The sequence below is a fragment of the Globicephala melas genome, chromosome 10 (genome assembly GCF_963455315.2).
Source record: "Globicephala melas chromosome 10, mGloMel1.2, whole genome shotgun sequence".
Classification (NCBI taxonomy): Eukaryota; Metazoa; Chordata; class Mammalia; order Artiodactyla; family Delphinidae; genus Globicephala; species Globicephala melas.
Window position 1 is genome coordinate 31,699,901 of NC_083323.1, and position 24,716 is coordinate 31,724,616.

The 24,716-nt window shown below is 33.3% G+C and overlaps 1 protein-coding gene across 8 annotated transcripts in view; it reads left to right on the forward strand.

Moving 5' to 3' along the window:
* CEP290 (centrosomal protein 290) overlaps positions 1–24,716 on the forward strand; it is a 97,194-nt gene that overhangs the window by 58,391 nt on the left and 14,087 nt on the right. For 6 of the 8 annotated variants that reach the window (XR_009565654.1, XM_060307089.2, XM_060307088.2 and 3 more), the window contains 15 exons: positions 222–677; positions 1,480–1,644; positions 2,609–2,716; positions 2,935–3,069; positions 4,283–4,549; positions 5,168–5,275; positions 5,931–6,130; positions 8,496–8,709; positions 9,660–9,797; positions 11,721–11,942; positions 12,288–12,410; positions 16,353–16,498; positions 16,831–16,986; positions 19,556–19,679; positions 23,843–23,977. Coding sequence is in view for 7 of the 8 variants with exons in the window: in XM_060307089.2 (XP_060163072.1) it covers positions 222–677; positions 1,480–1,644; positions 2,609–2,716; positions 2,935–3,069; positions 4,283–4,549; positions 5,168–5,275; positions 5,931–6,130; positions 8,496–8,709; positions 9,660–9,797; positions 11,721–11,942; positions 12,288–12,410; positions 16,353–16,498; positions 16,831–16,986; positions 19,556–19,679; positions 23,843–23,977 (2,697 nt within the window). In the remaining variant the exon portion in view is untranslated. Of the gene's footprint in view, positions 1–221; positions 678–1,479; positions 1,645–2,608; positions 2,717–2,934; positions 3,070–4,282; positions 4,550–5,167; positions 5,276–5,930; positions 6,131–8,495; positions 8,710–9,659; positions 9,798–11,720; positions 11,943–12,287; positions 12,411–16,352; positions 16,499–16,830; positions 16,987–19,555; positions 19,680–20,156; positions 23,978–24,716 lie in introns of those variants that run through there. The other 2 variants (XM_060307096.1, XM_060307095.1) reach the window with 2 other exon arrangements.

Genomic DNA, 24,716 nt, shown 5'->3' on the forward strand with positions numbered 1-24,716 from the left:
AAAAAACAGTAATATTCCAACTGTTAGATGCCAGATTTAGATTTTAAATAAGTTTCATTCTAGTTTTCTACACTTTTGCAATTAAAACAAGGTTAGATTTTTGTAGGATCTCATGTAGCACCCTGTTTTAAATTTTATTTAGTAAATTGTGATTTTAAAACCATGATAAGTTTCATTGGGAAAACTTGAAACTTCCTACAAACATATATTTTTTATATTAGGCACAGTCTGATGAAAAGGCACTAATTGCCAAGCTGCACCAACACGTTGTCTCTCTTCAAGTTAGTGAGGCTACCGCTCTTGCTAAGTTGGAGTCGGTTACGTCTAAGCTGCAGAAGATGGAGGCCCATAATTTGCGCTTAGAGCAGAAACTTGATGAAAAAGAACAAGCTCTCTATTCTGCCCGTTTGGAGGGGAGAAACAGAGCAACACATCTGCGCCAAACAATTCAGTCTCTACGACGGCAATTTAGTGGAGCTTTACCCTTGGCACAGCAGGAAACGTTCTCTAAAACAATGATTCAGTTACAAAACGACAAACTGAAGATAATGCAAGAAATGAAAAATTCTCAACAAGAACATAGAAATATGAAGAACAAAACACTGGAGATGGAATTAAAGTTAAAGGGGCTGGAAGAGTTAATAAGCACTTTAAAGGATGCCAGGGGAGCCCAAAAGGTAAAACATTGATTTTAAGTTCAGTATTTTCAAAAGAGTTATGTAATAACTTTGAGTTAATATGTGCCTATGTGAATAATGCTTAATATATGAACAAAATTCCGTGTATAATTTATTAACTCAGGTTTTATAAATTAGGAGTTTGGGCTATTTGGATATCTTTTTATAAATAAAATGAGACTCCTCTAAGCCATGGTTTCAATAGAAATGCTTAGATTGTATAATATCAAAGAATTTTAAACACTCTAGGAAAGTTTATATATTAATTAAATACTAATTATAATTTTTCTTAAACATTGTAGTGGTTAGTTGAATTCTACTCTTCATAATTATTATGTTTAAAATTATTTACAAGTAGTAGGCCCACATTTATTTTTTAATATAAATTTGTTTTTGCCCTCATTTGGAAGGAATTAAACGAAAAATAATTATTTTGAAATTAAATTTTATTCTCTAGGCTAGAAACATTTAGGATTTTTATTTATGAAAGTAAAATGAATGTTGCAATTACATACATACACTAAGGACCCAGTAAATATATGAAAGTAAATGAATAAATGAAAGTGAATGTTAGTGATATCCATTCCAACATCATTTGAAAAATGTTTTATGTTAAGATCCCACATATTAGAAAAGTCTGGAAATTCTAAATAAACTTTTCCTTGTGGAACAACCAAGGATAATCTTATATCTTATTTTGTTATAGAATGTCCATTAATTTGAATTAAAATCATTAAGATCAGTGGAGAAATATTTGTTTATATAGTATTTACATTTGTATGTATAATTTGTAAATCTTCAGGTAATCATTTGGCATACGAAGATAGAAGAACTCCGTCTTCAAGAGCTTAAACTCAGTCGAGAATTAGTCAAAGATAAAGAAGAAATAAAATATTTGAATAATATAATTTCTGAATATGAGCATACAATCAGTAGTCTGGAGGAAGATATTGTGCAGCAGAATAAGGTTTCATTTTATATTTACTTTCGTATTTGTTGCTAAGATTTTTAACATAACAACATTGCATGGGTGATTACATTATTTTCCTAATTGAGTGTAGCTCCCATTATTATTGTTATAAAATATTCTGTTTCTTATTTTTTAAACTATTCTAAAAATACATATTTATTTAGTTGCATTAATAGTCTTAAAAGGAATAATTCATAAGCAAACTTATTTGGTAAGTTAATTTTTATTTCAATATTAGTTATTTGACTTTTCATGGTTACAAGTTTCTACTGGCTCTCACTGATGGAATAGGAGAAGGCAGCTTGGTGTAGAATAAAGCACAAAGGCTTTGGAGGCAGATGATATTCACTAAGCACATGCTTGCTTGCTTCAGAAATTCTGTTGTTCCTTCTGCTTAGATTGTTCTTACCCCAGATAACAGTATTGATAATGCTTTCATTGCCTTCTGGTCTTAGCTCAAATGTCTTACCTTATCAGTGAGGCCTTCACTAGCCACTCAGTCTACAACAGTAAATCTTATCATCAAGATTCCCTGAATAGGGATTACCTAGTTTCATTTTACTCCATAGCACTCATCACCCTCTGACATATTACATACTTACTTGTTTATTGACTATCTCCACCTCACTAGTGTATAAGTTCTGTAGTGAAAGGTACTTGGTTTTGTTCACTGCTGCGTTCTCATTGTCTTGAATAGTGCTTGCCACACAGAATGTGTCATTAAACATGTTTTGGATGAATGGATGGATGGGTATATGGATGGATTGAAATCCTGACTCCATATCTGCCTGTCTCTGTGATCTTAGGCAAATCACTTCATCTCTGAATTTACTTCCTTTTTCCATAAAATGAAAATAATAGTGACCTCAAAGGGTTGTTGTGAGGATTAAATAAGAAAAATGTGTGTAAAAATTCCTGGTGAGTATCTCTGTGTGTGTCTGACCCAAACTGTCTTTTTCAGTTTCACGAAGAAAGACAAATGGCCTGGGATCAGAGAGAAGTTGAGCTAGAACGTCAACTAGATGTTTTTGACCGTCAGCAAAATGAAATACTAAATGCAGCACAAAAGGTATGAATGATTAGTCTTGTTTGCTACTCTGTAGCACGGCCTATAATGTTAACAAATAGAAATATTTTCTAAGGTCGGATGGAATTTTAATTGATGGTATCTTTTTATGTTTCAACTGTAAGTGGAGTTTAACCATGTCATGTCATATAGTTGTAAAAATGAATATTGTTCTTCTCAATGCTGCAACTGCTTTTTTAAAAAATTCTATTTCTCAATAGTTTGAAGAGGCTACAGGATCAATGCCAGACCCTAGTTTGCCCCTTCCAAATCAACTTGAGATTGCTCTAAGAAAAATTAAGGAGAATATTCGAATAATCCTAGAAACACAGGCAACGTGCAAATCACTAGAAGAGGTAATTAGAAGAATTTGCATTTTGATTAGTGCATTATTAGGTATGCTTGTGGCATTTTCTAAGTAATATTTTTAAATGAGGATGAAGCATAAAATGATGAATCTGTTGCTTATTCTGTTCTCCTTTTTTATTCTCCTATAATGTTTCTAGTAGCTGATAAAAAACAGCAGATATGGCTAATTTGAAATTACTCTCCTTTTAATCATTATTTGCCACTTTTGGGCATGTTCTTCAGTTGCTAGCATGAAAGGAAACAAAAAGAGCATTTGACTGTAGCTTTATGAGCAATATATTTCTTTCCTCTCTATGATCAAGAATTGTTTTCATCCTTGTTTATTTTTATGTTTTATTTTGAAGTGCATGTTTTATACTCTGAATCAATTTTCAGTTTATTCCTTTTTGTAGATAGTTAAAGGGCTTGAAGGTAAATTAGAAATTATTTCTTAGTTTAATCTAGGTCTTAAATTTGGTTAATAGATGATTAGATCTGTCTTCTTTATTAAATTCTACAGAAAATAGTATAAACCAAGTATGTTTAGATGTCAACTAAAATGAAAATCATATTAACTGTAAATACATTTTAAATAATTTTTTAAATTGTGCACTTTTAAACCAACTGAGGAAACTTAGATTGTCTTCTATAATTGTAAATTTGTTGTTTATGTGTATTGCCGCTGAGTTACTAGAATTTAAATACCTGCCTTAATTCTGTTGAGGAGAACACACTTTCTTCTGTTTTGTTTTGATAAGCTGCAGATTTTATAATAGTGACCCATTGACTCAGGCCACTAAAATTCCAATTTTTATACTTTGTTGACTTTATAGGTTACTCTTCTAGTGCTTTAATAGTCAGTGGACCAAAATAAAAGGAATGGTTTATTACATTTTCTTTCTAAATCTATCACCACCACACATTTCTAGTTCTAAATCTATAAGACCTAAATAAAGTACTGTAAGTAAATTTCATTTTCATCATAACAGTGAAATTTCTAACACATGTGATAATCTTACAAATAAGTAAAATATACATGTAGATAACTGCTGTCACATAGAAATACAGTCGATTAACCTTATTAAGTATCATTTGGCTATTATAAGTATGATGTGAAAAATAAAATGAAACTCCTTTCCTTGCTTATAGCTAATCTCACTAAAATTCAGATGAAGCATTTTTAAAAGAAAAATGTATTTTTTTATGATTTGATCATTGCAGAAGCTAAATAAAAAAGAATCTGCTTTACGGTTAGCAGAGGAAAATATTCTGTCAAGAGACAAAGTAATTAATGAACTGAGGCTTCGATTGCCTGCCACTGCAGAACGAGAAAAGCTTATAGCTGAGCTAGGAAGAAAAGAGGTGGAACCAAAATCTCATCACACATTGAAACTTGCTCATCAGACCATTGCAAACATGCAAGCAAGGTTAAATCAAAAGGAAGAAGTGTTAAAGAAGTATCAACATCTTCTAGAAAAAGCCAGAGAGGTATTTTATTATATTATGTTATGCTCTTTTATTTATTATGATGTTTTTTAGACAAATGCCAAATACTGTTCTGCCCTGAAGTGGTATTTCATTTCTTGTTTTCAAATGATTCTATTCAGGTATTGTTACTTTCACGCGATTGGATTACAGATCTGTCAGTAAAACTGGCAGTTGTGTTATGGACCGACTAAATTGCTAAATTAGGCTTTCATGGTGAAACTATGTGATTTTGAAAAATATCATTTGAGTTAATAGGTAAAGACTGAGGCAGTAAGTTAGAATGAAATCTGTCACACAGGTATCAGTGGAAATCAAATTTGCTAGAACTTGGAGGGGAAAAAAATCTGACATTTAAAAATTTGCTAGAAACAAGTTAAAAGCTGATGGATACATATTATTCTAATATTAATAATAAATTATTCTCTAAGGCTGGGCTTGTCAGTTTGAACATGTGCTAGGGGAAATGTATACAGGTATAAATAAATACATGCAGATGTTGTTCCTTCCCTATCTCATAAGGATTTTAGAAGGTAAAGATAAGAAAATATTTAAGACCTTTAGAATGTGAATTTATTTGAATCATAATATAAGATATAGTTTTGATTTCTTGTAAAACAGGAACAAAGAGAAATTGTTAAGAAACATGAAGAGGAACTTCATATTCTTCATCATAAATTAGAACTACAGGCTGATAGTTCACTCAGTAAATTCAAAGAAGCAACTTGGGTAAGATTCTAAGAACTTTGTTCTATTCTTTATTGATTTTTGAGACCATGCAATTGAAAATTTAGCTCTCCCTTTTTTTTTTTTTTTTGGACTAGAAGCCATCCTACCTTTTTTTTTTTTTTGCCAGAATAATCTTCTGAAGACAGAACTGTAATCATTTTTTTCCCTAAACCGACATTTGTTAGTAGCTTACTGCTGCCTACAAAATCATGTTTATGTTTCTTAGCCACGTACTCAAAGCCTTCCATGATCTGACCTCAATCTTTCTTTTCAAATCTGCACATTAAGTTTACCTGTGTCTAACTGCTTTCCATGTTCTGAATTCAGTTCATTCTTGCCTCTTTTGATCATTGTATTCTATATGTGCGAAATGACCTTAAGCAAACCTTAGCTTCCTCAAGCCTTAACTCATTAATTCAATCAACATTTATTTATTGATCCCCCACTACATGTAGGCACTTTGCCATATACTGGGAATACAAAGAATAAGATCTATATTTCCTATCTTCTTTAAGCCTTCATTACCTATTAAATCATTACATTTTAGATTTGATATTATATTTTGATCATTTAAGGAACCAAGTTAAAATTATGGAGTAAGTATGGCATTGCATTGTACCTGCTCATGGCTAATATAACCAACCATATTTCATAGGATTTAATAAAACAGTCTCCTACTCCAGTTCCTACCAACAAGCATTTTATTCATTTGGCTGAGATGGAACAGAGAGTAGCAGAACAAGATGACTCTCTCTCCTCACTTGTGATCAAACTAAAAAATGTATCTCAGGATTTAGAGAGACAAAGAGAAGTCACTGAATTAAAAGTCAAAGAGTTTGAAAATATCAAATTACGGTAAGTCTTAGAAATGTAGATATTGGCAAATGGGAATAATGATATAATAAAGATAAATGTAAGCATTTGTTATGTCATGCACTGTTCTAAAAATGTTGAATATATTATCTCATTTTATACTACTTGTGACATAGCATATTCACTCCATTTTGCAGTTAGGAAACTAGGCTGTAGGAAGCCTCAGTTACATGCCTAGGAGAAGATGGGAAAGCCACGATTTGAATCTAGTCAGTCTGACTCAAGAGCCAACTCAGATTCTTACATAGAATCTCATCTTTAACCTTTTTAAATTTCCATTTTATTATCTAAAAAGTGAAATGACAGTACTTACCCTGGCTCTTTCAAGGTGGTTATATAAAGGCCAAATGATGATGTATGTGGAAGTAATTTGAAAATTGTAAAGTAACATATAAATATAAAACTTTTATTTACATACCTATAACAGTTTCTGGCATACATTAAAGGCTCAAATATTTGTTGAATGAAAAATTAACCAATCTTTTTTATTAACCACAGTGACGGTAGAGGGCTCACAGCATTCTCTATATTAGAGATTCTAAACATTGTTCAACCATTTATCAGAATGTGTATTTTAAAACTAAAATAGGTTTATATTTAGGTATTTTGTAATCATTGTAGAACTATCTCTCTGAGGGTCAGTTTCGTATCTGAAAAAAATAAGAAAGCTAACTACTTAACTTATAATTCCATTCCATCTCTGAAGCCCTTATTAGAACCTTTGCTTCTTTTTTCATTTATCCAAGATGCTTCTGACAAAACTAACACTATTTGTGCTTAAGAAGCTGCTACTTTAAATAAGTTATTCTCTAAGAGAAAAGAGAATTAGCAACAGCATATGGTATATTTTCAATCTAATTTTCCCCATTCTGTTAAATTTTATACATGAGATGCTATTTTTGATATAGTAAGTTTCTGTCATATTTTAGAGCATAAAATTTCTTGCATTTTGAATCTAATTCCTGGATGTAGAAAATAATCATTTTTTCGACATTACCTTGTATATATAATTTTTTGCCACATGAAATACTTGAAGTTGTTGTTTTGTACCTTACCATGTCATTTTAGCCTAAAATTATACTTCTATTCTCTGTGTGCACATTGGCATACATATTTTAATGTGTCTTAAGAAATTATAGTTCTTTGTCATTTTTTTAGTGAAACCTTGTATTTTTACACTTTGATGATTATTTAAAGTGACTTAAGTTTTTGCTGTAAGCAACAAGTCTCAGAGTGTTTAATACCTGTTCGTGGTTTAACAGACCTTCCTCTCACTGATCAAAGTTTAATCATTTGAATCTCCATATTGGTGACCTTATTAATGCAGTGTCTATATAAGCACAGTGAACTGGATATAATTCAGTTTATAAGGGTAATTAATACTGACTGAGCAGTAGGATTAATTGAATTAACTAAGTCTTTTGATAGTATCTACTTCTATATAGTATACAGCCATAGATAGAGTTATAGATACAATACTAGTGACTTTAGAACCATAATACATGTGATTTCTGTGAAGGTTTATATTTTGTCTTTGTAACATGTTGTTATAGGGCAGTGGTTCTCAAGCGGAAGTAATTTTGCTCTCCTCTCCCCGCTCCAGGGACATTTGTTATTGTCTGTAGACATTTTTGATGAACAACTAGGAGGTACTACTGGCATCTGGTTGGTAGAAGCAAGGAATGCTGCTAAATATGTTTTAAAATGCATAGGACAGGGCTTCCCTGGTGGCGCAGTGGTTGCGAGTCCGCCTGCCGATGCAGGGGACACAGGTTCGTGCCCCAGTCCGTGAAGATCCCACATGCCGCGGAACGGCTGGGCCTGTGAGCCATGGCCACTGAGTCTGCGCGTCCAGAGCCTGTGCTCCGCAACGGGAGAGGCCACAACAGTGAGAGGCCCGTGTACCGCAAAAAAAAAAATAAAATAAAATAAAATAAAATGCATAGGACAGTATAACCCCCGCCCCAATAAAGAATTATCCAGTCAGAAATGTCAATAGTGCCATGGTTGAGAAATCCCTGATACAAAGGAAGCAGTCACATCTCGCAGGAACCATAATATTTAAAGTGTTATTTTGTTCATTCTCTATATTATTTCATCTAGAGCCACAAATTACTTGATGCAATTGCTGCAAAAAATAGTAGAAACTGGAAGAAAAAACTCTATTTTATGTTAAGTTTAAGAGTAGTTAAGTAGAATAAAGAATTGTTCATCTTTTGGATTTGGATCAAATCTTAGATTTTAAGGATGCTGAGGACCAAACATTTGTTCTTTGTAAAATTTGTGTCAATCAAATTGTTAATTGCAGCAACTACTCTATTAAGTACATATGTTTGCTTTATATTAGGCTCCAAGAAAATCATGCAGATGAAGTGAAACAAATAAAAGCACAAGTAGAGGATTTGAGGTGTCTTCTGGCCCAGTCACAAAAAGAGTCGCAGAGTTTAAAATCTGAACTTCAGGCTCAAAAAGAAGCAAATTCAAGAGCTCCAACAACTACAATGAGGAATCTAGTAGAAAGGCTGAAGAGCCAATTAGCCCTGAAAGAGAAACAACAAAAAGTAAGTAACAATAGAAAATTATCAATATTTAAGAAAAACATGTGGTAGATTGCTTTTACGAAAGATTTGTAGAAGATGATAGCATGTATCTCTCTCGTAATAAAAAGTATAAGCCTTATCTTGAGCAGGGTTGGGTTTTTATAATTCTTTTAAATAACTTTATAGATAGGTGTTGTTTTTAAGTTCAGATATAGTCTAATTTATCTTTTTATGTTTTCAACCTGATTTGTGGGTTAGCTGTAGGAAATAAAGGGAAATCTTCATTACATTGTTTATTTTCTCTCCTTTCCTATAAGGATTGTATGTTACTGAGGCTATTTTGAATAATTTGAATAATTGAAAAATTTTAAGTAACTTTGGGGATTAAGAGGGAGTTAGGATAAGAGGAGGAAAGATTAAAGAAGGAGATCGCAGAGATAGTGTTATGAAAAGGAGTTGGTCAGTGGATTAACAGATTTATTAGTTTTTTTATTTATCTCATTTTATATACTTAACTGTTTTAGAAGGTGCTGCTGTTTTTCTGTGCTAGCTCATGAAATTTATTGGCAAATTTTAAGTCTTCTAATCTTGTAACTTTCCTTGTCTACTTACATTCAATTAATTTCACATGGAAGTATGTACTAAGTGAGTAATTTAAATAAATATTTCAACTTGGAAGTTTGAAAACAAAACATGCCTGGGTTTTGTAGTACAGATTGCTTGATTCGATGCTGGGTTCTCACAATTATTATTATCAAGATTTTGAATTCACACTCAATTTGGAAAGAATTGAATTCACTTACTAAAGGAAATTCATTTGAAAAAGTTGGGTTGTTAGTTTGTGAATTCTGTTTGATTAAACACATGGTATTTTAGGAAAACAATTTAAAGTAATAAAGCTTATGTATATTTTGTATTGCTTATATGAAATACCAATTTTTAAAAAATATTACGTATGTTGTAACTTTTAGGCCCTTAGTCGGGCACTTTTGGAACTTCGGGCAGAAATGACAGCAGCAGCTGAAGAACGTATTATTTCCACGACTTCTCAGAAAGAGGCAAATCTCAATGTTCAACAGATTGTTGATCAACATACTAAAGAGCTAAAGGTGCGTATCAACATGTGTGTTAATATAACAGAATTCCTGCTAATTCCCATTGGAAGAGAATCCACTTGGATATATAGTAATTTTAATAATGAATAGGGAATTTATTCTAATGAATTATTGGTGGATATACACATGTCCACACAGTTGGGGTTTTTTTAAATAAATTCATTTATTTTATTTATTTATTTTTGACTGCTTGGGTTTTCATTGCTGTGGGCAGGCTTTCTCTAGTTGCAGTGAGCAGGGGCCACTCTTCATTGCAGTGCGCAGACTTCTCATTGCAGTGACTTCTCTTGTGGAGCATGGGCTCTAGGCGCAAGGGCTTCAGTAGTTGTGGCTCACGGGCTTTGTTGCTCTGTGGCATGTGCGATCTTCCCAGACCAGGGATCGAACCTGTGTCCCCTGCATTGGCAGGCAGATTCTTAACCACTGCGCCACCAGGGAAATCCTACACACAGTTTTGAACACTAAGCATGTTTATTGTACTCACTGAATAGCATCTTGGGGATTAGCAAAGGATAGGCCATTATAAGCTATTTCTCCTAACAGAATTAAATTTAAGAAATATTTTTCTTAGGATTTTAAATTCTATATTGATAAGCAAGATAGGTGTACAGATTCCTTTGTTTTATTTCTTTTGCCTTTTCAGAATTTTCCATTTAGTTTTTGCTAAGTTCATAATATGAGTTAGTTAGCTTTCCCTTTTTAGCCCCTGAAATAGTTTATGGAAATCATGTGGTCCTTGACATTTAATCTACAGAGCTGCCTAACTTTAAAGCCTTTTTTTGAAGTTATTTATTATTTTTTGACAATGTATTTTATTATTTTCTTACCCAATTGTTACGTTTGGAACTGTATAAAATTTTTTCTCCAAAACATATACATTTAATGATGATTTTCAAATTTCTTCACATAAAGTTTCATATAGTATATTTTGAGTAAAATGAAAAATCTACTTTGTATATGTTTTGTTTGTAATTTTTATTTGCTCTTGGTTTATTTGTATATACCCTTCATTGCCATTAAACCATATACCCTTCATTGCCATTAAACCATGTAAGGACTGGATTTTAGTCAGATTTTTAAAATCTCTTGTGCCTATCAAGATTATTAGCATAGTTGACAGTAAAAATCCATTCAGTAATAAATTTATAAATAGGTATAGCCCTTTGATGATGTCTTCTTCAGTACCTTTCTCTTTGCCTGAAATTTCTTCTCTGAACTCTTTACATTCTTCCAGTCATTTTTCTTGAAGCCTTTTTTGACTCTCCAGGAGAGTTTGTTTGTCTCGTAACTGCACTATAATACTACTAGTTTCCTATTAGTGCTATTGGTAATCCCTTTTGGCCTGTAATAATTTATTCAACAAGACATATAATAAGTACCAGTATTCCCATCAATGTTACTATATGGGACAGCTAAGAACTCCTTTCCAGTGGCTTATATATACTGTCTAATATTGTGAGCTACTCTTTTATGTCTTGTCTTTACAAAGTGGATTAGAAACTACTTAGAGTAAAAGATTTTGTTTTATACTACTCTTATGCTTCAGTGTTCAAAAAAGAAATTGCTGTGTACGTTGATATGTACTTGTTTTTCTAGTAAATTAATTCAGCCATAATGAAACATTTGCTTATATGATAAAATTTTGGTTCTAGGTGTTTGTTAAAGATGAATTGCTTTAGACAGCTTCTTCATGTTTTGTTTTTTTTTTCCCCTCAAAGTAAACTTGGTTCATTTGAAATGAAGCTAGAAAAATTTATGTAGTTTGTGGTGGTTTTTTTTGCATGTATGTGCTTAAAAATTTAGACTGAAACTTTCTTTTTAGTAAGTATTAATGGTGTACTTTCTCTATTATTGTTGCTTTTATCATTGATACTTGCTGAAGATTCATGAATTAAACCTTTCTTTATCTTGTATTAGTCACAAGTTGAAGATTTAGGTGAAAAAATTTTAAAACTTAAAGAAGCTCTTAAAACAAGTAAAAACAGAGAGAACTTACTAACTGATAATTTGAATGACCTAACCAGTGAACTACAAAAAAACCAAAAAGCCTATAATAAAATGCTTAGAGAGAAAGATGGAATTGATCAAGAGAATGATGAACTGAAAAGGCAAATTAAAAGATTAACCAGTGGATTACAGGTAATTTTATATTTAATTGTGATAATGTTTTGATTTATAATATACAGGTAGTAGTTTATTCCCACTTTTTAATTCTGTCTATAATATTTGCTGAAACTAGCTTTCAAATCACTTTGATTAATGTAGTTGCTAATTCTCTCAGTGACCTTTACTGTATTTGTAGTTTCAGGGTAGCATATCTTATTAAAATACAGAAGTAGCTACTATGTTATTCTTAAATATCAATAGTGTCGTTTAGAAAGCATGGTTAGCTGTAGTCTCAGAAAGTTTCTACAACTGGAGTATTGTGTATTTTGTTTGATACTTTTTTATTTGTAAAATGTAAAAATACATCTTATTTTTCAGGGCAAAGCTCTGATAGATAACAAACAAAGTTTAATTGAAGAACTCCAAAAGAAAATTAAAAAGCTAGAAAGCCAACTGGAAAAAAAGGTGGATGAGGTAGAAATAAAACCTATGAAAGAAAAGGTATGTGAAGAAATGTACTGATATGTTTAAGGTAGTGATAGACTTAGTTAAATATGTAATTGAAGAACAGATAATTCATTGATCTGAGGACCTGATACATATACCATAAATGGTACTGGATAACATAGAGAAGTTTAAGACAAGTTTCAGTCCTTTAGGAATTTACAGGTCTGCTTGAAGAGACACCAATAATGTAACTCTTATTCAGAAATTACTATATCATCTTCCTGACGTTACAGTACATCCCAAATCCCTTCATACCATACATACCCAGCTGTATTTATCACTTTTCTCAATATAATTGTTTATATAGATTGGTTTATATAGACCTTTGGGAAAGAAAGCTGGGCATTTTTATTCTACTGTCTTGACCCACATGTGTCCTTTTTAATCCTTCAATGAACTGGACTATTATTTCAGGGTAAACAAAGTGACTTGGAGTATATTCAATATTTGCAGTAATAATCAATAACCAACCCACTCATAAATTGATTCTGTAATGTGAGAAAAATAGCTGAAAATTTTCTTACAAGTTAACTAGTAAGCTATTTTGTAATAAAAATTACTGATAGACATAATCCAAGGAAAAACTAAAACTGGCTAAAATCCACATAATTAAATATGTTGTAAATAATAAACTGGAGACAAGATATAAGTAGCATTGAAAAGATCAAAAGTGACCTTGGAAATATTGGTGTTAGTAGTAATGTTTGCCCCTGAAGAAAATCTCAGTGGAGGAGCCATAGTTAGGAAGAATTTTTATTGTAACGTTTACCCAGAAAATATTCGTATCTATAAGATAATTTCAATAACATGAAAGAAAATTAAGTATCTTTAATGGCACTGAATAGAAAATAGGTAATGGGATTAAAATGTTTTAGTAGGGTATATTCTAGAAAAACATTTTCCTTATGAAAATTTATCATTGTCAGTATAATTTTGATCTAAATGTTTGCATTTATATACATGGAACCACAACATACTTGTCAGAAGCTTTGCTGGTGAAAACTGCAAGGTCAAAATGTCCTTACTCTTCAGGATTGCTTTCTTTGCTGCCTCCCTACTTGGCCATAAGTCTAATCCTTGGGTACTAGTTCCTAACCTGATTCCTATCAAAATACCTCAGTAGCCTTGTGGCTTTGCCTAGACCTCTAACTTCTGTGCTTCAGTTTATTTCTCCTTAAAATAGAAATAATACTATTTGTAATTCCAGCTTCTCAAGATTATTTTGACATGAAATGAAATAATATATGAAAGTCTTTGTAAGCCATCAAGTCTATACCAGGGTATGATATTAGAAAAAGAATGAGAACACAGAGAGCTACAATAACATTACAATCTATATTCAGGAATTTGATGAGACTATTCTTTTGGATTCCACAGCACTGGTCATTTCTAATTTTTTTTTTTACTCAAAAAATGGTTTCATATTGAAATTTCAACACCTTTTTCTCTGTAAACAATGTTTGAGGGGCTTCCCTGGTTACGCAGTGGTTAAAGAATCCACCTGCCAATGCAGGAGACACGGGTTCGAGCTCTGGTCCGCAAAGATCCCACATGCCATGGAGCAACTAAGCCTGTGCGCCACAACTACTGAGGCTGTGCTCTAGAGCCTGCGTGCCACAACTACTGAAACCTGCGCACCTAGAGCCCGTGCTCCGCAACAAGAAAAGCCACTGCAATGAGAAACCCACACAGTGCAACGAAGAGTAGCCCCTGCTCACCACAGCTAGAGAAAGCTCGCACGCAGCAACAAAGACCCAACGCAGCCAAAAATAAACTAATTAATTTAAAAATTAATTAATTTAAAAATTAATTAATTAATTTAAAAAAGAAACAATGTTTGAGGCCTATCTATATAAGGTAACAAAACCCACCCCCAGTCCTTGCATTCCTGTGTTTCTTACACTTCTCTGCTTGTCTCTGTAGCATTTATTACTATCTGACATACTAGAAATTTACTTATCCATGTGTTCATCTTTTGGACTGTTAACTTTGATGGCAGGAACTTTGCTGGTTTTGTTTATTTTTGTATCCTCAGCCACGGGAGCAGTCCCTGTCATGTAGTAGATGTTCAGTATTCGTTGGATGAATGAAAATTTTAAAATGCAATAACATTATCCTGAAATTTATGATAAGAAGCTATTGGTACAGAAAATACAAAAAGAGAACTTCTCGTCCTCTCTTCTCCTCTTTTCTCCCCCAGTCAAGATCAGACCGTTGGTGACATTTGCCTTTGTTGTTTTTCTGTTTATTTTTAAATTACTTCAGTCTTGTTTCCCTACTTCACTCCTACTTCAGAGAATAATATCAGATGGGATAGAACTGCCCAATCTCTACAGAATACACCATGCTGCAGAATTGTTTACATATACCTTTTGCCCTCAACTAATACTTACATTTCTGGAAATACACAAAATTCCTTGTATGTATTTTAGAAAAAATAGAAGTTAATAACTATCAAACACTTACTGAAGTTTTTTACATTTTTTTAAAGGATACATGTTAGCTGAACTAGATAAATAAGGTAAAAAATTGGCCAGTATGGGAGAAGATCGTTTTGATAGGGCTACTTATCTTAGTTGGGTATTTGACTTTAAACTGTGGCTTTTAATCCTTTCAGCCCCAACATTCTCTTTTATAGTAAATACAGTGTTTTATAATGTCCCCTTTACTATTCCAAATGAAGTTTTTAGTTAATATAAACTACCTACGTGCATAATTTCAAAATTTCACCGTAAATGCCCTAAATGAAATATGAAGGAGAAACATAGAAGGAAAATAATTTATAAAAATAATAAACATATTAATATATTTTTCATAATTCACCATGTAAATGCTTCATAGAAAACATAATGAAATAGACATGTGCTTCCACCTTTACGAAACATCGATGTGAATTCAGAGCTACAAATGCAGACTAATACAAATGTGGTCTGTTGGCTCCCCACATGTCACAAAGGCATTGCCATTTGTTAATTTGATTTCCAAAATGGTAAACAGTTGTTTCTGTAGTTCTCAGCAAAATGACTTCTGTAGTCTTTACTTTTGTAAGACTGCTGTATTCCTAGAAAATTCAGTACATAATAAAACCATTAAAAAATTGCTTGGTGGAAAGGACATAAATTCTTAGCTCAGACAATTGTGAACAGAATTTTTAACTATATGAATGTTCAGTAGGACACTTGATATTTCTTCAGTACATGGGACTGTTCTGCATTACATAGACTTTCCTTGGACACCTTATCTCAATTATAACAAACCATAACACCTAGCCCTGAAGTATCCTAGTTCCTTCCCCCTTTTTTTTTTTTTTAAAGCACTTATCACCAGCTAACATACTTCAAAAAATTTTTTTTCTTGTTCTTTGTCAGTATTTTGCTCCCTTCCCCTAATCCAGCCAACCAACCAACCAACCAACATAAACTAGACTGTAATACCCATGAAGATAAGCCTTTTTTGTCTGGTTTATTCATTGTTTCTATTCCTAGTACTTAGAGTAGTACCTGGTGCATGATTCATGCTAAGTAAATATCTGTTGAATAAGAGAAATAATGTGCATTGAAGATTTGAAGGAGTTGTGATACTAGGAGATTGCTATGGGCTGACAAGATCGGGTTGGTCATTTATACATATACATTTTTTGTTGGAAGTTTACGTTAGTCATCATCCATTTGTATTAGACTCCTTTGGAGTGTTGGCATTAGTCCAGACTGTTCCCCAGAATTTTATCTGTCAAGTTATAGAATACAGAATCTTAGACTGAAGGGCATTTTTGCTTACAGCTTGGCAGGCCTAAAGATTCTAGAAGTGACATAGCAAAATGAACCTGTTTACATATTCTTTAGGAAGTATTGGTTTACCATTGTTCTAGTAAATTGTAATTGATCATTCTAAAAAACAATATTGGTAATTTTCTTCCTCCTTTATTATTATTTACAGAGTGCCAAAGAAGAAGTAATTAGGTGGGAAGAAGGTAAAAAATGGCAAACCAAAATAGAGGGAATTCGAAACAGGTTAAAAGAGAAAGAGGGGGAAGTCTGTATTCTAACAAAGCAATTGAATACTTTGAAGGATCTTTTTGCCAAGTGAGTTTAAATTTAATGTAAACCTAATTAATTATGTATAGTCTTTAATTGACCTGGAAGTTAGTTTTTTGATAATATGAAAAATTTTTTAGTTTTAATTATCATTTATTATCTATAGTTCAATTTTTATTTTCTTTAAAATGTGTATTAAATATATTTTAACAATTTATAAGTGTAGTTTCCTATAATTTTGAAATAAGTTAGCTCATAGCAAATACAGAATGATCCAATTTTTGTATATTGGCCTTACAATAAGGAAGCTGCAATTTAATAAATTGAACAAGCCAAACAGTGAATGGTATATTTTCATGATTCTGTATTAAATCCCACAGAGCTGATAAAGAGAAACTTACTTTGCAGAGGAAACTAAAAACAACTGGCATGACTGTTGATCATGTTATGGAAGTGCGAGCATTGGAGTCAGAAAAAGAGTTAGAAGAATTAAAAAAGAGAAATCTTGACCTAGAAAATGACATATCATATATGAGGTAAGCTAATACGTGGAAATATAGAAACTGATATAGTAAATGTGTGTCACCTTAAGCTTGCGTTCTGGTGATTCTTTTCCTATGTGAGTTGAGATATTCCTGCTTCTTTTTATGCCACATAAATATGGATTATATTCTTGAACTTTTGAATATTATATTCTGTGACTCTGGATCTTGGTTAAATTGTATGGAAGATGCAGATATATTTTTGTTTTAGCAAGTCTGGATAGGTTCAGGCCCCATGTGCTAACCTGCTTTATGTGGGCTATGGTTCCGGTATTATTTTCAAAGCTTTTACAATGCTCTTTGGCTCTGTTCTGCCTATGCAACTCCCTATTGACAGTCTGCTATGTGGGCTGTCTTCTATTCAGTTCTCAGACTCTTTAATATTCTGATTAGGATCAGATCCATACATTCATGCTCAGGGGTGAGCCCAGAAGTTCATAAGCAACTTTATAAGGTTCCTTTCTTGAGCTCCTTTCCTTCTGTGATCTCCCTGATACACTTGGTTTCTCTCGGGCTCCCCTTTCTGGTACTTCGAACCAAATCTGTTGCCCTGTTGCGCCGTGCACTTCAGCTATTGTGATCTTGTCTGCAGCTAAGCCAGCAGCTGGAGGGCAGAAAGGGGACATGGCGGAGGGGGAGGGGCACTACTTTGCCTTCCCACCTTATTAATTACAGCTCTACCAATTGGAGAAGAAGATTCCTCTCCCTAAAAATTTTGGCTCCTGTGAGTTCCCCTTGCAGCCTCTGCCACCACTGCCTTGGAATTGCCTGAGGGTTGGGACATGAGAGAATGCATAGAAGAGAAAAATAAGAGGGATTTTTGCACTGTCTGTGAGAGTTGTTAAGCACCCTTTCTCCTTACTGGAGCTAGAACTTTAAGCCTTGCCTGTGGAGCTCTCTCCCTCTGTGCTGAGGCTCATCTTCAGGTTTCAAGCTGTGTTGTGTTCAGGTCAGGAAATACTAGAGGAAAGGAAAAGGTAAATTTACCACCTGTTTGCTGATATTTCAGATTCTCGTGTTTTGTCCCAATCTGTAAAATATTTACTTTTCAAGGTCCTTGTGAGCTTTCAACCTACGTTCCATCTCATTTCCTTCTAAGTCATTGTTTCTTAAATTCTTCAGAATTTTCCTTGATGGAGAAGAACAAAATGAAACATTTTTCTTTGTTTTGACATCTATTTGTAGCTACTGTCTGGTCCTAGCCTCCCTGTTTTTCTTAGTCTAAACATATGTTCAGAATAAAACCGAATCCTTTTATTCTCCTTTGCAGTTTTCTCAAGGATCAAAATATTTTAGTTTTGAAACCTTCTAATACTTTTAGATATTTAATAGCTTTTTTTAATATCTTCATTGGAGTATAATTACTTTACAATGATGTGTTAGTTTCTGCTTTATAACAAAGTGAATCAGTTATACATATACATATGTTCCCATATCTCTTCCCTCTTGCATCTCCCTCCCTCCCACCCTCCCTATCCCACCCCTCTAGGTGGTCACAAAGCATGGAGCTGATCTCCCTGTGCTATGCAGCTGCTTCCCACTAGCTATCTATTTTACGTTTGGTAGTGTATATATGTCCATGCCATTCTCTCACTTTGTCACAGCTTACCCTTCCCCCTCCCCATATCCTCAAGTCCATTCTCTAGTAGGTCTGTGTCTTTATTCCCGTCTTGCCCCTAGGTTCTTCAGAACCTTTTTTTTTTTTTTTTCAGATTCCATATATATGTGTTAGCATACGGTATTTGTTTTTCTCTTTCTGACTTACTTCACTCTGTATGACAGACTCTAGGTCCATCCACCTCACTACAAATAACTCAATTTCGTTAATAGCTTTTTTTCTAATATGAATCTGTGGAGGCTGAAGTAATTGGAGAAGACTTTATAAAAGAGATTGAACTTGTCTTCTCAGTTCAAATGTGAATTTCCGAATTTTATGAATCAGATCTAGATTTTAAAGGTGGAAGGGACATTCCGAGAAAGCAGAACCCTAGCAGAGACATAGTGGCAGGAGTGAATCTTTCATGTGTGGGTAAGAGTGGATCTATTTGCCGAAGTAAGGGAAGAGTCCTGGACAAATGTGCTGAACAGGTGTGCTTGTGCCAGATAGCGGAGGGCCTTGTAGGCCATGCAGGTGAGTAGTATAGATTGAAGAAATAGATTATTATCTGGCTCCACTAAGAACCTTATAAAATGCTTTACCATCTTGAGAAGCGCATGGATGTTATGAAATTATTATATAATGTTTTAAAAATAGTAGGTATTTTTATTCAGCTATTTTACACAATCCCCAAAATAGATGCATGTTCTTTACATATATTAATATATTTTTTTAAAATCAAAATACCCTTTTTAATTCATAGTTTAAAAGAGGCCAGCCGTGAATCCTCTGTAGAGGATCAGTTTATAATATAGTCATGTTTTAATTTAATTTTGTAAAGTTTTCAAGTTTTGTAGAATTTAAAAGAAATACAGTGTTAAAATATTTTTTTCTATTTTTTAATATGATAAAACAGTAAAAAGTTGGAAGTTTGAACAGTAAAGAGTCTGTGATTGTTGTTCATAGGACCCATCAGGCTCTTCCTCGAGATTCTGTTATAGAAGATTTACGCTTACAAAATAAATACCTCCAAGAAAAGCTTCATGCTTTAGAAAAACAGTTTTCAAAGGATGCATATTCTAGGCCTTCAGTAAGTGCACATCTTTTCTTTTCATTTTTTGTATTCTAAAGTTTAAAAGTGAAATCAACTTCTACCTTTAGCTAGCTAAAAACAGTAGATCCTTCTCATTCATATTAATGCAATAAATCCAACTTTTATTTTTACTAGGTAATGATGTATGTTAACTTCTATAATTCTTTTTACATAATAATGGTAAACTTATGATTCTTATGCTTTGCATAAAATGTCATTACAAATGATTTCTGGAGATTTTTAAATGTAGTTATGAGTTTTGCTGTGACAAGAACATATAGTTAGATAAAATAGGAAGGTATGTTATGACATTATTTCCATTCAAATATGTGATACATTTCTCGTTTTTCTTTATAAAGTCTCATTAATGTAGAATTATTTGTTGTATCTTATTTTAAAACATTCATGTGTATATTTTTATTATTTTTTTTCCTTTTCTTTTCCTGTTTCTTCTCTTTCGTCTGCTTCAAGCAGAATCTGTTATGTGATGCAGCTACGCTTTCTCCTCTTGCTACCAGTGTTAATAAATACAGGCATAATATTTTTCACAAAAAGAACAATTTACACAGGAACCAAAAAAAACCCATAACAGTACTCAGAATTAAAAATAGGAAAGGAATAGATGTTAGGGACAACTTATATCATCAGGTACCTAGGAATATTCTACAGTGTTACAGTAATGAAGAAAAACACAAAGCAGAAGATATTGTAGATCCTACGGAGTTAACTAAATCTGAGTCAAGACCAAATAATAAATCAAGTCCATTTAGGTCAACTAATGGTACCTTGACGGATTTTAACTCCAATTTTGAAAAGGAACCAGATTGTAAAGTTGAAAAAATTAATCAAGACTGTTGTGAAAATAATAAACAGGAATATAAAAACAAGGAAGAGAATGAGCTAGGCAAGAATGAGAAAGAAAAGGGACACATAGCTGAAGATGTGAGTCACAACAACCACATGGATCCAGAAGAATCTGCTGGGGAGGACTGTGGTTACGCCAAAAGCACTGCTGCAGTGAGGCAGTGTGCTGAGGAGGATGCACAGGCAAACTCTGAAACTGATGTGTCAGTCCAGCCAAGAAATGAAGCGTCCCAGGTTTGAGTACATGGCAGTCCTTTATTCCTCTCTTGGCTGAGTTTTCTCATAGCAAGTGGTGTACATATATGGTGCAAATGGAAACAAATTGTGTAGGATTTGTAAAGAATATTAATTGTTAATAAACTTCTCCTTAAACCCTAATATTTGACTAGTTCCTACAAAAACTTAGTGGTTGTACATTTCCCGATTCATTTTAGTACTCACTGTTTTACCATTGGTATTGGTATTACCATTAGTACTCACTGTTTTACCAAGTATTAGATTAGGTAACAGAATAACGAAAATAAGGCACTTTAGATGAGTTCGTTTTGCCTTAGAAATTCCTGCTTCAGCATGCTGTAAAATCTCACTGCGAGTAAAATTTCACTACAATGAATAATATCAGTAAAAATCTGTTATGATGCTGTGTAACATTCTAACATATATAGCAAGTTCCTTTAATGGTCTTTTTGCCTTGTAACAGATACTTTTTTATAATGAGAAAAGGAAGCTTACATGTATTGCCTAGGTATAGTTTTCACAATACTCTGCAGAGAATTATTTCTACTTTATGTGGGAAGCTTGGAGAATAAGTAACATCTCTAGTGATCAAGAAGATGCAGAACCAGGATTTAAATGGAGGTCTGATTCTACAGTTTATGAACTTTCTACATACACACACTAAGTTTGGTCAATTTATTCAACAGAATAAGAAGTTTGTTCCCAGTTGAAATCAAATAGCATTCATTCATTCATTCATTCCTTTCCACTTCAGATATTCCAGTCACCTAAGTCCTCATTCTCATTAAATCAGACATTTAAATTAAGAGAAAATGGATGAAAATGTCTTAATTCTTATTTCGTTTCCTTATCCAGGTACATAATGCTTCTTTTTTTCACTTGATAATAAGTAATTGAGAATTTGAGACTTCCACTGTCTGTTATCACTAACTCTCATCCACTAAGAATTTGACTTTTGGCAGTGTATACCTTTTAACAGGATTCTCCTTCTATAGAGCAATTTGGAAGTCCCCCCAAAATTGATTACACAAGAATTTTATTTATTTTACTTTTATAGAAGTTTCACTAGAATTTATTTTCCAAAAATTTGGACAATCTCAACTAATACTTTTAGTTTTGTTTTCTGAGAATAGGAGGAAAAAAATGATCCACATTCACTTACACAAAGAATTGCATCCATATTTTAGTGAGGAGAACTGTTGAAAAAATTCAGCAGTTCATGTAATATCATCAGATAGAATTATTCTCTTCTGTGAATGAAATTTAGTACATTTTATGTCTATCAGTTAGGGGTACTTATTAACCCTTATTAAATAGCTATCATAGACTGAAGAGGTGAAGTAAGGGAGACAGAACAGCTCAGGGATAGGGAACTATAGATTTCCATGTCCGAAACGGGAAAGGCCACAACAGTGAGAGGCCCATGTACCGCAAAAAAAAAACACAACAAAAAACAGAGGATGTTGCAGGTGGCATGATTTGCCTAGGGTTAACCTTAATAGTAGTAGAATCAGAATGTATACTTGGGTTATCTGACAGAGAATAAGTAGGAACATATTGCTATAGTTTACTGACACCATGAAATATGTCCTTTTTCTTGCCACTGTATATGTTCATACGCACACACATTCCCTCAAACAGTTAGAAATCAGGTAGATACATGCAGTGTATGCCCTCAGGTCAGAATCAAAGGTCAGCCCAGAATTTCTTTACATTTCTGTCTCCTATTTTCTAATTTCTTTACTTTTACTGCGTTTTACCTAAGAAAACTTTTTCTTTTTTTTACTTTTTTTTTAACCTAATGGTGAAAATGTCAGAATGTATTTAACCTACTGCTAATTAAAAAGATGTTACAGAGCCATGTATAATAAATGTATTTATAGAATATTATACTTTAATAATAATGTAATGTGTAATATATAAATATATTATATAATAATATGATAATCATCATAATGTCTGTGGAGTTATTGAGTTGATCGTCAATCAAGCCAATAGAGAATGGAATGGAGGAGAAAAAAACTAAAGCTGTTCTGAGTGCTTTCACAAAATTATCTCATATAATGCTCTTAATAAGTTTATGAGGGTAAGGGGTATTCTACCCACTTTATAGGAAAAAGTAACCAAGCACAGATTTCTCTTTCAAATAATCTATAGCTTAGAATGATAACTGAAATTGAACATAAATAATAACCCAAGGTGGATTCATGCCAAAAGAAATGCAAATAAAGTGTTACTGGATTTCAGAGGAGGGAGTGATTACTTTAGCTCAAGGAATGATGAATAGCTTTCTAAAGGAGAAGGAATTGAGGCACTTTTTGTAGGCTTGTAGATTTGTTTGCTAGGGCCACCATAACAAAACACCACGGAGTTGATGGCTTAAACAACAGAAATGTATTCTCTCACTTCTGAAAGGCGGAAGTCCAAAATCAAGGTATCGGCAGAGTTGATTGCTTCTTTAGGCCTTGGGGGAAGGATCTGTTCCAGACCTCTCTCCTTGGCTCATAGATGGCTAGCTTCTCCCTGTCTCTACAGTGTCTCCCTTCTATGTATGTCTGTATGTTCACATTTCCCTTTGGTATAAGAACATCAGACCTTGTTGGATTAAGGCCCACCCTAATGACCCTGTTTTAACTTAGTTATCTCTGAAAAGGCCCTATCCCCAAATAAGGTCATTCTGAGGTACTGAGTGTTAGGACTTCACATATGAATTTGGGGCTGGGTAGGGGTTGGGGCATGAGACAATCTGTAACAGGTAACAGTACTTTATTTTTGGATGGAAGGACCACTACAAATTCGTTTAGTCATTATGAGAGTATATATGGAGGCATTATATGTGTAGACATTATTAAATCACACTGACTTTGCTTTCTGTATTAATTACAACAGACTGATTACCTTTTCTCATGTGAGTTTGTTTGTTCGTTTATGGTTGTTTTCTCTAGAGCTCTCCAATTTTCTCATTCCTTTGAGGAAAAATGTTCCCTTTCAGCGTAGTGTTTCAGCGTAGCTTTTATTTGTTACACCTTAAAAATATTCCTAACTTCATTTTCCTGAAGACTTCAGGAATAGAATCAGATGATCATTATCAAAGAGAACAGGAGCTCCAGAGGGAAAACTTGAAGTTGTCATCTGAAAATATTGAATTAAAATTTCAGCTTGAACAAGCAAATAAAGATTTGCCAAGATTAAAGGTAAATTTAATATTCTTTATTATAGTTAGGAAATCTAATGCCTTTTTCTCCCTACTTAATTGTTATGTTTACCATGTTAGCTTATGAAGCAGTCAGAAACTCATATTCATAAAATATCATGGTAGTGTTATACTTTCTACATTTGCTCATTTAACAGTTATTTGTTGAGGGCCTTTTTTGTGTGAGGTACTCTTCTAGGTGCTGGTAAACAGCAATCAAAAAACTTCTTGCACTTGTAGAGCTTACATTCCAGTAAGGGAAGGCTCATAATAGGTAAGCAAGTCAATATGTAGTATGTCAGCTGATGTTGAAGTGCTAAGAAGAAAAAGCACAGTGTGAAGGGTGTGTGTGTGTGTGTGTGTGTGTGTGTGTTGCATAGGGGTATAGCTGACCCTTGAACTGCGAGGGTCCACTTATATGGGGATATTTTTCAGTAGTAGATACTGCTGTACTGCCTTTTCCGTGGTTGGTTGAACCCACGGATGCAAAGGAACTGCAGATATAGAGGACCAACTATAAGTTATACCTCCACATTGTTCAAGGGTCAACTGAATATGGGATTGCTCTTTAAAATAGGGTAGTAAGGGGAGGCTTCGTTAATAAAGTGATATTTTAGCAGAGAGCTAGGGGACAGGTAAGGAAGTAGGTCATACAGATACTAGAAAAAGAGTTCCAGGCAACAGAAATAGCAAGTTCAAATGTCATGTGTGTGGCAAGATGATGGTTGTTGTATTTAATT